Below are 16,845 nucleotides of genomic sequence, written 5' to 3' on the forward strand. Positions count from 1 at the left end.
TATTTTGGTCAAGTTGGGCATGCATGACATCTATTCTCCAACTTGAGGGGGAATGTTGAATTATGTAAAGGGTGCCGCAAGGGGGCATTCCCGGGTTTTCCCCCCATAGCCAACTCTAATTAATAGAGTTAGTGGTTGTGGGGGCAGACTTGTAATCTTTTCTCCACTTTTATCATAAATAAAAGGCTTGGCTGGTCATCTAATCTATCCAAGCATTACAGTCGTAATTGTGTTAATAGTTTTATTAGCCTCTAATATTGTTTAGAGAGATCTTGTAACCCCATTATTATTATGGTGAAAGTTTTACCTGGATGAGGTCTTGTGGTTTTTCCCTTTCTCCTTGGAATTCCACCTTAAAAATTGAGGTGTGCTTATTTAGTTTGATTATCATAGTATTATTATTTTGTGCATATTTTGTTATCGTTGTGGATCTCTGTTAATTTGTGCACAAGTGGGAAAGGGTTATTTTTCTTAATAGGCGCAATGGTAAGGTTGCTCAATTGCGACCTATTGGTCGCAAGTGGAAACAACCTCTTTGCAAAGCAGAAGTAAGTCTGTGTACATTATGACCCTCCCCACACCTCGTAGTTGTGGGAGCTTCGTGACTGGATAAAACCTGACAACATATTGGATGATTCTTGCCTAGCTGTCAATTCTCTGACCATCCGGTCCCAAGGTTCGAACTTAATGTAGAGTTGGTTTCACATAAGCAATCAAACCCTAGTTGAATTAAACTCCAAACCAAACTCAAATCTGATCTCAGACTAAGGAATAAAAAAAAAAAACTCACAAAATCTGGAATTAGGACTAAACCAATAGCAAACTAGAAACTTGAACAAAGAGAGGCCTAATGGACCAGCAACCTGAAATAACCTAGAGGGGATGAATAGGTTATACTAGTGGAAATTAAAATCTTTTCGATTATATCGGATTCCCAAATGTGATTTTGAATTAAAAACTAATGCGGAATAAAAATTCATAATCACACTACACAGATGTATAGTGGTTTGACTCAACCTGAGTCTAGTCCACTCCTTACAAGATCTTCTTGTAAGGTATTCCACTAGTTCTCCCTTTCAATACAGTAGGTAGGGACGAAAACCTATTACACAATCTCCTTTACAGGTAGAGAGACACCTTTACAATCTCTTTTACAGGTAGAGATGCACATTTACAATCTCCTTTTCGGTTAGAGAAGCACCGTTACAATCTTGTTAGGACAAGAGAATCCTACACTAGCCTAAGTATAGTCTAGAGAAGTGTAAAGAGAAAAGTGGAATAAAGTTTTGAGTCACCTCGTGCATGCGTGCAATGAATATGAAATGAATGAAAAATTGCACCTTAGTTGTCTCCTTTTGTATATGAAAGTTGATGGAGACTTCTAACCAGCACTTGAGTTCCTTGGAACTTGAGCTTTAATCACAAAGTTGGAACTCAAAGAATAATGTTTGACTGTCACTCAATGGCTTTGATAATGATTATTTAATGCTCACTTAATTGTTAATTAATAAAGCCATTAGTGGAGTATTTATATGGGAGAGGGTTGGGCTTAATTTGGGTAACAATAGCTCTAATTTTGGAATGAGTATAAACTCAAACGGGCAAAAATTGCCTCAACCGGTAGGTACCGGTTGGATCCGGCAGGTACCGGATCATGTTACCGTTGCCCACATTATAGCCGTTAGATTCATAAAACTTGCCGTTGTCCAAAGTATAGCCATTGGAGGTGTTCAGGAGGCATCTGGTAGGTACCGATTCCATCCAGTAGGTACCGGATGGCCTCTGTTGGCCATGTCTGAGATGTTAATCTCATCTGGAACCAAACCGGCCAACCGAAGAAATTCCGGTTCCATCCGGTAGGTACCGGATGGCCTCTATTGGTCATATTTAAGAAATTTTTACTTCCCAGAGACTATCCGGTAGGTACCGGTTCAATCCAGTAAGTACCAAATGGCCTCTGTTTTGTGTTTTTAAGTGTATCAAATATGAACATGAGACCAACTTCTTAGGTTGCACTAAAGGTCTTTCTAACAGGTATATGTATGTGTGGTGCGTGTCAGTGTGTGCTATTACAACATATTCTAGAGATGAGTCTTTAAGTCTTCGATCACTTGCTTCGAGTCTTCGATCACTTGCTTCAAGTCTTCGAGTCTTCGAGTCTTCGAGTATTCGAGTCTTTGATCACTTGCTTCGAGTCTTTGAGTCTTCTCCGTGCTATTTGGTCTTGAGCTCTAATTTCTTCTATTTCTCCATATTATTGAGCTAGAGGTCAAGCAACCTTGTGTCTTGATCCTTCACATCACACTTGGTATGAAAATGATTAGTTGCACACACACTTGTTTGTTATCATCAAAACCGTTATGGAGAGTGGTATTCCCAACACAACCCTGGTCAAATGGAGTCTTATATCAGTTCAGCTTAACCTCCAAATATGGCCTGTAACAGACCTGCATAGGTGCAGCAATGTGATGGCAGAAATCAACCTAGAAATTAGGGCTTTCTGGTTTGTAGGGAGAAGAGCTGCGGCTGGCAGCTGGCTGCCCAGGTGGGGTTGAATCCTTGATCAAAAGTACTCCCTAGGATGCTCAATAAACCCCTAAAAGAGTTTTGTAATTGGACTTACAGATGTGGAGATCTTATGGTTCTTGATTTAGTATCAAAATAGGAAATCTTTATGATTTCCAAGATCCAATTGTAACAAACCTCTGTCGAAGCTTTTCTCCTGGTTGAGTGTCTCCTTTGGGGTGCTGATCAACCCCCTAAAATCTTGAGCTAATCTGATCAAGGGTTGAAGAGAGATACCAGCTTGATTCCTGCCCAGAAAAATCCACCAGAACAGAATCAATGGACTGTTGTGTCTTCTGGTCTTCCACAATATCTTCTATCACCGATTGGTGATCTTTGTAACAAACTCTCAACCAAGGTTTTAAGTATCGGTACGTATCGTACCGTATAGGCTGATACGTATCGGTATCGGTCGTCATCGGTACAATACTTACCGATACACTACAGGGAATTTTTGGATACATTAAGTGTATCGTTGTTTCGGTGTATCGTACCGTATTGTATCGGTACTGATACGTATGATACTACAAATATGAACTTTTGAACAAAAAAATAAATTCCTTTCAGTATCGGTGAGTATCGGTACGTATCGTACAGTACCGTACCGATACGGTACGATACTGGTTCTTTAAGTGAGAAATGGTCATTTTTTTGGTTTTGCACTTGTTTGAAACAAACCACTTCAGCCTCCCTTCCCAACTTGTTTCTCCATCTCTCTTTTTCTTTTCCCCTTGATTCAAAGCATTGGAGATTCCAATTGAAGGATTGAAGGAAATATTGTGGATTTGCATCTTGCAAGCAAGGAAAAAAACTCTTGTCTTGAAGAACCATCTCTTGAATAGTAAGTTGTACATTTACACACTTTTTTCAACTTTATGCTAAAATTTTCAAGTTTTTTTACAAATGTAAGGTTCATTCATACTTAGAATCACATTTTGTGCATCATAATTACATGAAATCACTAGATTTATAAGGATTCACACACTTTTTTCAAAAGAAAATGAGGGTTTCAATTTTTTTAAAATTTCTTAGATCTACTCATGCTCAATGATAAAAAATGTTTAGATTTTTCATATGTTATGTAAAAACAAGTATTCTACAACTTCTATGGAAAATTTTGATTTTTCTCAAAAAATTGAATTTTTTTAATTCCGAAATTAATTAAAAAAAATTATTAATTTTCTTTTAGAAAATTAAATTCATTCAACTCTTAAAAATAATGTTATAACTTATAATTACTAAATACATGATTTGAAATGAAACCCATACTTTTTCCCCAAAAAAGTGAGGGTTTTTTTTTTTTTTTTTTTTTTTTAATTTTTTTATTTCTTAGATCTACTCAGATTTATTGGTTCACAATATGTGGATTTTTTATATATTCTTTAAAAACAATTAATCTTCAACTTCTATAAAAAAAATTAAATTTTCTAATTTTTTTTTAAATTTTTTTTAATTTTGATAATTAGTTAAAATTTAAGAAAAATACTAAATTTTTTAGAAAATTCAGTTCATTTTAATTTTAAAAAAAATTATAATTTACTTGGCCAATGACCATTATGTGAAATTATATGCCCAAAAAAGTGTGTATTTCAAGTTTATGTAAATTAGGAAAAATACAAAAAAGTCCTTTTTTTTTTTCTTTAAATGCATTTCATTTTAGTTTCTAAAAAAACGCTATTATTTACTAAATACTGAATCAATAAATATGCATATTAAGTTTCGTTATGTTTCTTTGTAGGAAGATGGCGCCTAAAGAATGGTCTAGGGATATTGGATGGGCTACAACTGAGAAAGTACAAGGCAATATGTTGTGGACAAAATGCAACTACTGTGATGCTATCCACCTAGGAGGTGGAATTACCAGACGTAAACAACATTTGGCAGGAGGATTTTCTAATGTTGCCAAGTGTACAAAGTGCCCAGATGAAGTTAGCAAAGCAATGAGGAAGCACTTAAGGGGAAAGTAGAGATAAAGCAAAAAAGTTGTTGAAGATGAGGATAGATTGGTCGAGAGTCTAAGGGATCATGAGGATTATGAAGGATCCGATATGGAGGCAGAGGATGAAGATCTACAACTTGCACGAGCGATGCATATTTCAAGGGAGGAAGCAAAAGAAAAACAATGGATAGCAGAACACCTGAGAAGAAGTCAATCTGTAGGACCTAGACATGGTGGCCCGATGATTTATGAACAAGGTTATGGCTCTGGAAGTTGTTCAAGTGTAGATATTGCAGGCACTGTGAAGGGCATGTTTGACAAATTCGCCTCCAGTGGTAAAGGCAAGGGGAAAGGAGCCCAAAAATTAGAGATATGAGAGATGCACCATACAAACATCATGATGGAGGGCAACAAATGATTGAAGAGGCTTTTCAACCAAAGACATTGAGTAAGAAAATTGGGAAATTAATCTCTAGGTGGTTCCACAATTCTATGATTCCCCCTCACAAAGCTAAAGATCCATACTTTAAGGCTATAGTCAAGGAGATTCAGGCATGTGGGAAAAATGTGAAGCCACCCATACCTCATGAAATTGCTGGGCCACACTTAAATGCTATTGTGAAAGAGGTGGATGAATACGTTGAAGAGATGGCCTGAATATTTAGTGACCATCGTGTGTGATGGATGGGTGGAGTGGACCCACGTGGATGTCCATCATCAATTTTCTCATATATTGTGATGGAAAAACAATATTCCATAAGTATTTCAATGCATCCTCAGATATCAAGGACTCAATGTATTTGTTTAAATTAATGGATTGAGTTGTTTAGGACATTGGGCCAGATAATTTTGTCCAGATTGTGACTGATAATGCCACCAATTTCAAAAAGGCTGGTATCTTACTTATGGTGAAGTATCCCACCCTATATTGGACAACTTGTGTAGCCCATTGTATTGATTTGATGTTCAAGGACATTGGTGAAATGAACAAGGTGCACACATTGGGTTATGATGCCAAGATGATCACCAACTTCATCTATAATCACAACTGGGGGTTGGCATTGATGAGAAAGTACGCAAAAGGTGACTTGGTGAGGCCCTCAGCAACAAGGTTTGCAACAAATTATATTGCACTTGATAGTCTTCAAAAAAGGGAAGGAATGGTTAAGTCATTCACCTCTAATGAGTGGTTCACTAGTAGATATGCAACCACTGAAATTGGAAAAGCTGTTCAAGACCTAATCACCTCAACAAAGTTTTGGGAAAGGAGTCTCAACAAACAAATAACTGAATAACAGAATAGAATAAAAGGGAAATAGAATCGATGAAAGGGGTTGAGAAGGAGGAAGAAGAGATAAAAGGATTGGGTATCGCAACCCTCAAAGGTTAGGCATCTCACCTCATATTTTTAGGCATCTCACCCACTCAGATTCAGCTTTTCAGCCATGAGTAACTCAATAATTCTTTTTATAAAAACCTCATCATTCTATTATAATCGATGGGCTTTTATAGCCTCTTACAACTAATTACGAAAGGTAAGTGCTAAAAAGTAAACTTCTAACAAAAGAAACTAACAAACAACTAAGCAACTTACTTTGCCTAACAAATTAAGGAAACTAACTAGAGGACAAAACAGAAACTAAAACCTCCTGACAGCCCTACTAACTGTTAACCAAGCCAACGATGAAAAGGAAACAAAATCCTACACTAATTGCTGAAATTGATAGTTCTTTGTCCCTTCTTCTTGACATTACTTTCCACCAAATAAATGACAGCTGTATGAATCTTTGCACAAAAGGCATGTATTGCAGAGACTTACTCCTGGGCGCACGGCAATGAGGCACAATGAGTGCATCCCTTGCCCAAGGTGCCTGCCTTAATAACACTAGTTTGGACTGCTGACAGTCTGGTGACTGGTGAACGGTTCCGGGAGGGCCTCCAGACCTTGGACTGAGCCAGATTGTCTAGTTTCAGCAGTTAGAAAGTCTGTCTACAGTACCACACTACCACTACCCAGTCCCTATGGAAACACTTTTTTTTGGGATGGAGGGTGTGGGATGGGGAATAGTGATTTTTTTTGGATAATGTTATGAGATTGAATAGGCATGACTTGGCACTACCTGTATTTATAACACTAATGATTTAATTCACCTCTGCAGGGTCCTGTGAATTACGTGTGCCTCCACTCTGTTACTCCCAGCTTGAGACCACTATCTATGGCAATGTCTACTGTTTCAATCCACATCTTCGGAGATGTTCCTTCCTCACCACTTGTTGGGGTTCTACAGGTTTGTGTTTCACATTTTATGTCTACCACATCTTTTGAAGACTTTTAACTGTAACTTTTTACTTCAGAACTAATTAGTCACATTATCAATGCATTAGTGTAATGATTGAACTCTAGAAATTAAAGATTTCCATAATATTGTGTGGTTCAGTGGGAATTATCTATTCTCAACATTCTGATGTAAAAAGTGCAGGTAAAGAGCCACTTGAACACATTTTAGGAATTACTAGTTAAAATTGGTGGGTTAATGTCATTAGCTGTTGCAGGCTCTATTCGATATCCGCTTCTTGGTTATGGATTGCAATGCCAAAAGAAAATGAAGCTTAATATTGTTTGGTGGTTTTGCAGTTTATCTGTGCAGTTTTGCGAATTAGCTTTTCAAGACTCCAGAGTATTCCATTGACATGAGTTTAGAATGATTACAAGTAACACTGCCCCATGTGATAAATTAGTTAATCCATATACAATTGATCATGAAAATTTTAATGTATTCCAGTGAGTTTCCTCCATCAACTTAAGTGTACCCCTGAATGAAAACCAATAGGGGTGTCAATGGGCCGGGTTGGGCTGGGTTTTACACCAACCCTAAGGTCTCTTAACTCAACCCAGCCCAACCCAACCCTAGGTCGGGTTGGGATATCTCAGCCCAGGCCCAACCCTGTCAGGGTTTAGCCCAACCCAACCTAGCCCTGATGAACCCTGATTGGGCTGGGTTTAACCCAATCCAATCCAACCCAATATTAATATTGGTTACTTGATTGTTTGATCTTGATGCACTGCGGAGGCCAAAGACCAAAGTTTTCGTATATGTGAAAATTGTGGAAAGCTAAAGACCTTTTTCTATAAGTACCCATTAGTAATTATTAGCATATTAATATGATTATATACTTAATAAACATGGTTGGGTTGGATTGGGTTGGGTTAAGACCTCAACCCTGGCCCAACCCAACCCTGCCTCGGGCCTGAAAATCTCAACCCTAACCCACCCTATGGGTTGAAATCTCAGCCCAAGCCCTGTTCGGGCTTAGGGCGGGCTAGGGCTAGGTTGGGTTGACCGGGTTTTTTTGACACCCCTAAAAACCAATTTAGATGGATGTTGCATTTTAAATAATTTGGTGTGCCCATAGTTACAGTCATAATTTGCCCCCGTACTTGGATTTTAGATGCTGCTGATTGGAGGGGACTTGTGTTTTTATTATTTAGTTCATCTCATTAAAAAGTTTCAGTAGTTACCTCTCTAACACCTTATTCAACTGTATCCTAGGTTCAGCTAATTCTTGTTCAAATGAGCTAGGCATTGTTGATTTCTGAATGGGTTTTATGTCTTTTGGCCTTTGGGGCCTCATTTGACCTATATGGTCCCCAGACCCTGAGTTTAGTCCCTGATTTTCTCTTATCCTTTTCTTTTACTTCTTTCCATCTTTTTGTATTCCATGGTTCCCCACCTCAGTCTTCTATATTGTTCTCTTTTTCCTCTTTTTTTCTCTTTTGGGTGATAAATACAGTCTGAGAGAGATAGGGTTTATGCTCCATTTGTGCACAGTTGTGTTGATTGTGGATGTGATACAGACTTGGAATCACCTGATTGCTTGATGGGAGGGGCTATTTTTTGGAGTTTTGGGTCATTTTATAGATAATATTTCCGTCACCTTTCTTCGGGTTTACTTTGGAAGGTCAAAACTGGTTTGGTCAGCTTGGGGAGAGACTATTTTTTGTTTAGAATAATTTTTTGGGGATTGCTTGGAAGTTTTAGAATAATTTTTTCGGTACTATTTTTAATGCAAGAGTAGGTAGCAAGTAACTAACTCACACAATTATAACCCCAAACACACAAGTAGCTGGTCCACAATAGCTTTAAGAATAGAGGACAGAAAACCAGAGAAATAACCAAGAAACAACCAGCAATAATACCTAGGGATGTAACTTGAAAACAGGAACAAAACCCAAGAAAAACTGTCCCCAAAGGAGAGGAGAGAGAAACCTGCTGTTGGGAGAGAGAGAGAGAGGTGCGGCTGGCTGTCTGTGTGCATCTCCAATGGAGCTGTGCTTCTGGGCTAATGAAGGTCCCTTGATGGTAACAAAAACCTGCAAGTATGATCGAATTCTAACGTCTGGTATTGAAGTTATGAAGTTTCTTGATTTCAGCCCTAGGAGAGAGAAAATCAAGAATTGCAGGAACCAGCAGTGAACAGCTTCTGATGGTCTTCCAACAGGGACCGAGTGGCCCTCTTGGAGAGCAGAACCAGTCCCTAAAAAGGCCTGAGATCAGACCTCTGAGTTGGGCAGTAGAGGAGATTGACTGGCTCCAAGAATGGGTATTTCTTGATGATCGATCTTACCATGAACAGGTCTGAATTATCTGAGATCAATAGCTTCTGTAACAGTGAACAGAAACAGAAATTTAATTGCAGAAAATAAGAAGAGAGAAATGAGAATGTGGGGGAGGAGTGGCTGTCTCGGCTAGGGCTTCAACCCACAACTATCTCAGTTGTTCTAACACAATGACTGCAAGCAATTTTCTTTATTCAAATCTGAAATTAGGTTCACATAAGCTCCTTTATATATAGAGGGCAGGACCTTCCTAATTACAGTCATACTAATACTAGGAATAAAAACCTATGTGGAAAATAGAGTCCTAAAACAATTTGGACTGGACATACACTTAAATCGATGATAGGCCCAATGGGCCTCTACTTAATTAAAAACAAACTAATTAAATACCCCCCAGCCGATGGGCCCAATGGGCCCTTATTTATAATTAATGACTTAGCCACTCAAGTGGACTAAGTAGGGGTCCGTTTGGCCTTCTTGGCCGGACCCTTCTTCCTCTCATGTCTCCTTCCATAATGTGTATCTACATCAATTTTGCTCTCCCGACAGGGGTGGCCAACCTTCAGGTGAGCATGATAAACTGTTTTCCCCAGTGGTAGAGGAGGTTAACTATTTACCTCGTAACTGTAGTTTCATATACATTTACCCTTGACGCCTTTAATGAATTGAATCTTGAACTTCCCAGTGAGATCAAGGAATTAAACTATAATTTTGAGGTTAGACCCAAAATTCAAAATGTATAGGTTGCAATGAGGATGTCGACTACTAGGAATGCAACTTTAGTTTTTATGTATGCAACAAGTTCTTCCAGTTGCATATCCAAGGAGCAAAATAGTGTATCATGAACATCATAAGGTGGAAGAATGAATCTAGGCAGTATCATAAACTAAGTAGAAACTTGCTTCACTTTAAGGCTTCCTACATGATCGCAGATTTTGAGATAAGCCCATTTCAATGCTACATTGCCATGTTGAATAACTGTATGATGACATGTGGTACTAAGAACAAAGGTGAAAAACTTTTTTTCTTCAAGTACTAGTCTATTAGACACTTCAATTATTTACTGAGTTCCATTCACTTATGTTGACCTTAGTCTGCTAGAAAACCATTAGATACATTCTTCGTTTCTTTTTCACCTTTAAGATACAAAGCCACTGGCAATACTGTTGTTGGCTTCTTGTTAATATATATTTGTGTGTGTGTGTGTATATATATATATATATATATAATGTTTTTTAATTTCCTGCAGGATTACATTAACAACTGGAGGGAAACTGCTCTTATTCTCACGTCTATCTTGTTCTTAGCCTCTGGAATATGGTTTATTGGTAAGATATGCTCAATTACTAATGGCTTTTTCTTAATAGTGTTCACTCAATGAACATTAAGTTTCACATGAAACAATTAACTCGTAGAGAAATCTAGTGTTTGGAATATTCATGACAAAGAAAATTTCAGCTCTAGAAAACTTTGGATTTGAATGCCTAACTGATGTGACCTCCTGTTCCAAAACCCTGATTATGTGTCGCTATGGACTTACCCAACCGCTAAACAATTCTACCATATAAGGTGATGGCAGTTCTGTAATTTCAAGGCAAATCAACCCCTAAGAATAAGATAATAGAACTTGGGAACAATCTCGAATTACTTCTAAAGGCATGTTATTCTGGAAATTTATATGAGGAGAGGATAAAGCAGAAACAAATCATAAAAGAAAGGGTATATATGTGATTATGACAAGAGGGGTTTAGATAATAACGTGAGAGAGTTTGTCTTCACCCTCTCAACCAAGAACAGTTCACGGTAGGACTAGGCTTGATTCAGTTGAGATATCTCTTCCAATATTGATCCAACCCACTTGGAACTTTTAGGGGAAGATCTACAAATCAATTATCTCTTGCATACAAGCAAAAATCACCCGAAACAGCATGTGAAGAGAGAGAGTTGAACTTCTGAAACCAGACCTAGCAGTAGAGTGAGAAACAGGACACTATTTTGATTTGGTTCTCACAACGGGAAGGTTTGTAGCAAATGAACTCCTTGGGTTGATGTCGCCTAGGACAAACGAGAGACACCCAAAATCATAGGGACAAAGGAAGAGAAAAAAGAGATTGAAACAATTTGAAGGGACTGCTGGTACCGTTGGAGCAAGAGCAGTAACAGGAATGGTAAATAAAAAAAGAGGAAGGGTAAATGAGAGTAATAGCAGGAACAGGAGCAAGAAGAACAAACAAGGAAGGAACATGGGAAAGTATACCTGAGAGAGACAACTCCACGCATCTACTTTTAACATTCCATTAATGTATTCCCATTGCAGGTTACAAGCATATAAATAAGAAAATTAAACTCCTACAGAATAGGAAGTATTCTCAAACTAGGAAACTAACTTAAACAGGGAAACTAGCAACTCAACCAAATTCCTTACGTAGCTAACCAATAATGAAAGATTGTAATATTGTTTCTTACCAATCTCCATTGGACCCAAGTCCGGTTTTGGACTGTTCCATCTTGGCCTTGGTTTATAGATTGGGTAATGCCGGACTTATGGCAGTCCAGCCATGATGGTGCTGCTGCATCACTAATTTTGGCAATCTTGGCACATAAACCCAGACTTCTGAGTGGGTAAGGAATGCCAGAAACAGGATTTCACAAATAATATTTTGGAGTCTTATAATTTTCTTTGGATTAAATATTTCCCTTTGTAGTGGATCCGGAGCTTGGCGCATGTGTCTGAACCACCAGCATTCCTTCACGTCCCAGCTGCCCCCCCCTATCACTTAATTTTCAGAATTAGAAATCAAAGGGGGATGCTGGCAGTTTTCATTTGGAGCAGAATATATATTTTTTTTCGTTTTCCTAGTCCAATGAGTCAGAGAAAAGGGGTCATTGAGTCTCTTTTGGCCCTTGAAGGATCCCAGTCACAATCAGTGTTTTAAACGCAACCCAGGCACGGTGCTCCATGGAGGTCAAAGTGGGGTGAGCCTAAGTGAGGATGAGCTGCACTCAAATAGATTTCAAGGCGGCTGCCTAGCTGACTATACATACACCTAGTTGCCATTTTGTGCTAGGTGACTGCCTAGTAAGTGAACATGCAGTTGCGTATATATAATGTAGATGCTTTTTACTTTGCTGGTATAAGTTTTGATTTGTTTGTGCCGCATATTTTTACTCCATTGTATCATTCTTATTTTGTAATGTTAAGATTTTATTTAGTTTCTTATGATTTGTTGATTTGAGTGTATGCAATGTTTCTCCAGTCATGTTGTACAATCTTTCAATAACTTATTTCATGTGTCATTTTCCATTTGTTATTTGACGTTGGGCTATGTATTAGATGATTTACATCTAGGCAACACACTGGTGGTGATGCCTAGGCAGCTAGGTCTATTGCCTAGGTATTTTAACAACACTCACAAAATGTAGTTTCATGCACTTTATAGCCACTTTCAGTTTGTTTAAAAGCCTGACCACCCATCCATCCATCCAATTGTTGGTGTAGATTTCATTTACTCCATGGTTTTTTGTTTTAGTTTTGTTCTAGAAGTTTGAGTCCTTCAGTCTTAGTTCCCAAATTGTGCTGTCAGATCCCTATTAATGATAGTGTCGAGATTTGGGGTTGTATGTAGTAAATGTTATTGGTCCTTTTACATTTGTTGCTTAGTTTTACATATATTCTATTTGATCTCAAAGTTGTATCTTAAATATTAGCTCTGTCAGAACCAAAAGGGTTTTCTACTTCCTGGTTTGGTAGGGATGTGCAACAATATTTGTTGAACCCAACCATCCAGCAAAGGAAATTATTAGAAAGATATATACTAAGGATGGACGAACGACCATTCAGGGTAAATTATTATCCAAAAATAAAAATGAAATTCTATTCAGTCCTATGTGCAGTTCTGATATATGGTCGAAGTGGACTTGGTTCTTCAGCTACAGTGTGGAGCTTTATTAGGATGTATAGACTATAGTATGTAGTGAATTATTTTGGCTTTGTGCTTTGTTGGTTCTTGTTTCATAAGTCCAAGTATTTTTGTCCAAGAGAATGGTGATCCAGATACATTCCTTCAGGGATGCTCATTCTATGGATTTTCTGTTGGTTTCGGCCCATTATGCTTGGTAAAATTTTCCTTTGTATACATTTGCAGGGATTTTTTTCCAACCCGTAGACAGATTCAATGAAGACATTGAGAATGAAGTCTTAGCAGTCGAAAGGTCAACTCTAACGCCATTACTTGGTGAAAACACAACAGAAGCCCAAGAGGAGTCTTTATGAACCATGATTCTCATGCTGATCATAAGTCATTCGCCCTGGTTTGGCCCCAGTATGGATGCTTTACATGGTGCTTTCTCTAATGTTTGGTAGGGATGTGCAACAATGTTTGTTTACTTACAATTTATATGAGAGATGTCCATCTATTTGCAATTTACTGTCTTAAAGCAGTTGTGATGTGTTCTAAGTCTTCCCTGATGAGATCACAGATAAGCAGATTTGTAGATATCGGTGCACTGCATGACAACAGAATGTATAAAGATATCATGATTTTGATAACAGAATGTATAAAGATATCCTGGTTTTGCTTAATCTAGGAGATTTATACTTCTTGATTATATTCATCATTATCAAACAGACTCAAATTAATTGTTAACCAAAAAATAAAAAGTTGACCGTCGATTGTAATCTAAAACATTTCACATGCTCAGGATATTTCATGTAAGAACGTAAACCCACCCCATACAGCTGAAGGTGGAGAAGTACGCAAGAAAAAATATGATAGTGACCGAAAAACACAAAAACAAAAAAGAGAAGGGAGTGAAGAACTCATAATGCTCGACCCCCTGACCCGCTGTGTTTGTTTCAGATGACAGAGGGTGTAAGAGAGGGAGAAAGCAACCTTGAAAATACTGTTTGGAGAAAAGGTCTGGAGATGTAGTTTCGGTAGCAGGAAATGTAAGAGGGAGTTTCAGTGATGGATTGGTTGTGTTGGTTGAAAATATGACGAGTTTGGTCGGAGTCTGGTGTGAACTACTTGAAAGAAAAATAAGGCTATTTTAATAATTGTCAGTGGTAAGGTGCGAATGTTGCGGCCTAGAGGTCAAGTGGTCAAAACAGCTTCTTTGACATTCTTGGGGTAAGGTTGTGTAGTTTTCGTTCCCCCCTTTTCCCCTCCCTAACTTTACACATGCGAGAGCTTCGTGCATTAGGTTCGCCCTTTTTTTCAAGATAATTGTCTCTAAACAGAATTAGGATCCAAGAAAAAAAAAAAAAAAAAAAGTAAGGGGCTCAAGGATGGAAGTAAGGACATGCAAAATGCATGGTTGAATTTGCAAGCCAACCATCTCGTGTTCAAACTTCAAACCTGGTGCGGACCTTTATGGGCTTGTTGCTGTGATGTACGCTATGAATATTGTATTTTCCAATACTCAAGGCTCCCAACAACCAATGGCTGTTCATGGTAATTTTTTTCTTCTTTAAATTAAACGTCACAGCACGAAACCTTCCATTAGACCAATTTTGATTATTAGGAACGGAAATGCCAATGATACTTTAGTGAAAGTCAATTGAATTAAGGATGTAAAAACTTGAATAGAAGCCAATCTACTTGGTCTTCTAACAATCCAATGGTCGGAATAATCATATTAATGTACTATTTTTAATTGTTGGATGACTGAAAATAAGAGACAAGAATCATTACTTAACATGGTCGGCCATTCAATTCATCAAATGGTTTACAAAACCGTAAACCATTGGCCCAAACAGAAACTGTCTATGTTGCATTACGTTGATTATAGAACAGCATGTGTTAGAAACACGTGTACAGTAGTGATCCTCTTTTAAGTGATTTTAATTGTATAGTTCAAGAGGGAAAAGTTGGTTTACTAGTCTTTAGAATGTAATTTTTCTTTTATAGGTATTTTCTTATGGATTGTTAGAGGGAATCATCTCTCCTATGTTAGGGTAAGATTCAGTTTCATTTTTAGTATAATTCTGAGGGCTTTTTCAGTCCCAGATAATATTCATATTAAAAAAATAATAATAATAAATAAAATCTCATTGTTTGCCATTGATGTCGGATATCGACTGATTCATATATTAATTTTTACCCAACTGGTATGGATCGGCCAATACACTATAAGCATCTTTGTTTTTTAATGACTTTTTGATCAAGTATCGACCCGATATGGGCTTTACACGTCACCTTAACCGCCGGATCTACAATACATCTCATGCAAAATCTGACCCATTTTAACTGATTCCCAATAAACTAGACCCGATCATGATTTGAGGAATCAGATTGCTTCGGCTAGAATTCATTGGATCGTATTAGTCCCCAACCCAAATTCTCGGTCAATAACATATCGCCGACGAAGAGTAATAAAAAAAAAAAAAAAAAAAACCAGGTTTTTTCAACGACCAGTAAAAGTATTTCTGTCCAATACGAAACATCTGGATCGATATTAGATTGGTATCGACACTATCCGATCCAATACCGATTCCAGTATCTCAAACTTTGACCCGATTAAAAAACCGATTCCTTGGTACACGTCTCGAAAACCATTAGCTTTTGCGGACCGCTGGTCTGAGTGGTCTCATTATTTCAATTCCAAAAGTCTTCAACACATTTTCACAAATATAAATGTTGGAAAAAATGAACCAACAACGTGACATAATTAAATGCACGAAGCTTTATGTTATTTGGGGATTTGGAGCCAGCTTTTTCCTTTTAAAGTTCACCACTCAATCACGACTCGTAGATAAGCATCTTGTAGGGGCATTTCCAAGAATTTACACTCAACCTTTCGTGCTTCATGAGTCCATACAAAAAATTCTTTCTTTATTACCGAACAGAAAGCCTGGGAACACCAAAACCAGCGGCTTCGGCTTTCGGCGTTGAGGATCTTGAGAGACACGATCAGACTTCACCGCCTCACAGATGGACACCAACCAACCTAAGCCCACAGAAATGTTAAAAAGCTGATGACACTACGCTTCCTGTTTTGGCTTCCCTCCCCCCATAGATTTTCCATCGTCGGCATCATCGAAACACCTAACTATGACTTTAACAGCTTTGGGTTTGGCTTTATAATACTAGCTACTACAGAGTAGAGGCTCAGACTTCTATGGTTTTGTGATCACTAAACAGCAAAAATGTCTCCAACAGCTGCAATGCTCATCCTCTCCCACCGGTGGAAGTTATCTTCTGGTTCTCGAACTCCAAGTGGTAGTAATAGTACTGGAACCTCTTCTCCTGCTTCTTCTTCACAAGTGAATGTCTCAGCAAGCAAGTGGCTTTCTGCTCTCCTGTTCCGCCAGCCTCTCCAACAAGAAGGGCTAGTATTGGAAAGCTGCCATTCTCGGTCCCAGAGGGAATCTCCTCCTTCCAACTCTTCCCCTGGTTTTTTGGACATGGGAGGAAGCTCTTGAGCTCTGCTTCTGGTCTTCCTAGATATAGTAGATACCCTTCACTCATCACTTGTATATATTATATATATAGAAGGCGATAGTCTTCCTGTGTTTTTTTTTTTTTTTTTTTTTCCTTGTTTTATCTCAAATCTTTAGAATGATAATATACCATATATGATGAGCCAATGGTTCCTTATTTTCTTCTTCTCAGGGATCCGTTTCTCTCTCAAATCTTTGATGAACAGGGATCCAACAATTTTACTAGTAGGATCCCAGTCATTGTCTTGTTTTGGGCAAAATGGTGTCCCATTGAAACTACAA

The 16,845-nt window shown here is 38.0% G+C and overlaps 1 protein-coding gene across 1 annotated transcript in view; it reads left to right on the top strand.

Moving 5' to 3' along the window:
• LOC122083693 (probable sphingolipid transporter spinster homolog 2) overlaps positions 1–13,704 on the top strand; it is a 52,331-nt gene extending 38,627 nt beyond the window's left edge. The window contains 3 exon segments of the mRNA XM_042651570.1: positions 6,664–6,792; positions 10,372–10,450; positions 13,268–13,704. Coding sequence (XP_042507504.1) covers positions 6,664–6,792; positions 10,372–10,450; positions 13,268–13,395 — 336 coding nt within the window. The 3' untranslated portion in view covers positions 13,396–13,704.
• The last annotated feature ends 3,141 nt before the right edge of the window (positions 13,705–16,845 follow it).

This window comes from Macadamia integrifolia, chromosome 7 (genome assembly GCF_013358625.1).
Source record: "Macadamia integrifolia cultivar HAES 741 chromosome 7, SCU_Mint_v3, whole genome shotgun sequence".
In the NCBI taxonomy this organism is placed as follows: Eukaryota; Viridiplantae; Streptophyta; class Magnoliopsida; order Proteales; family Proteaceae; genus Macadamia; species Macadamia integrifolia.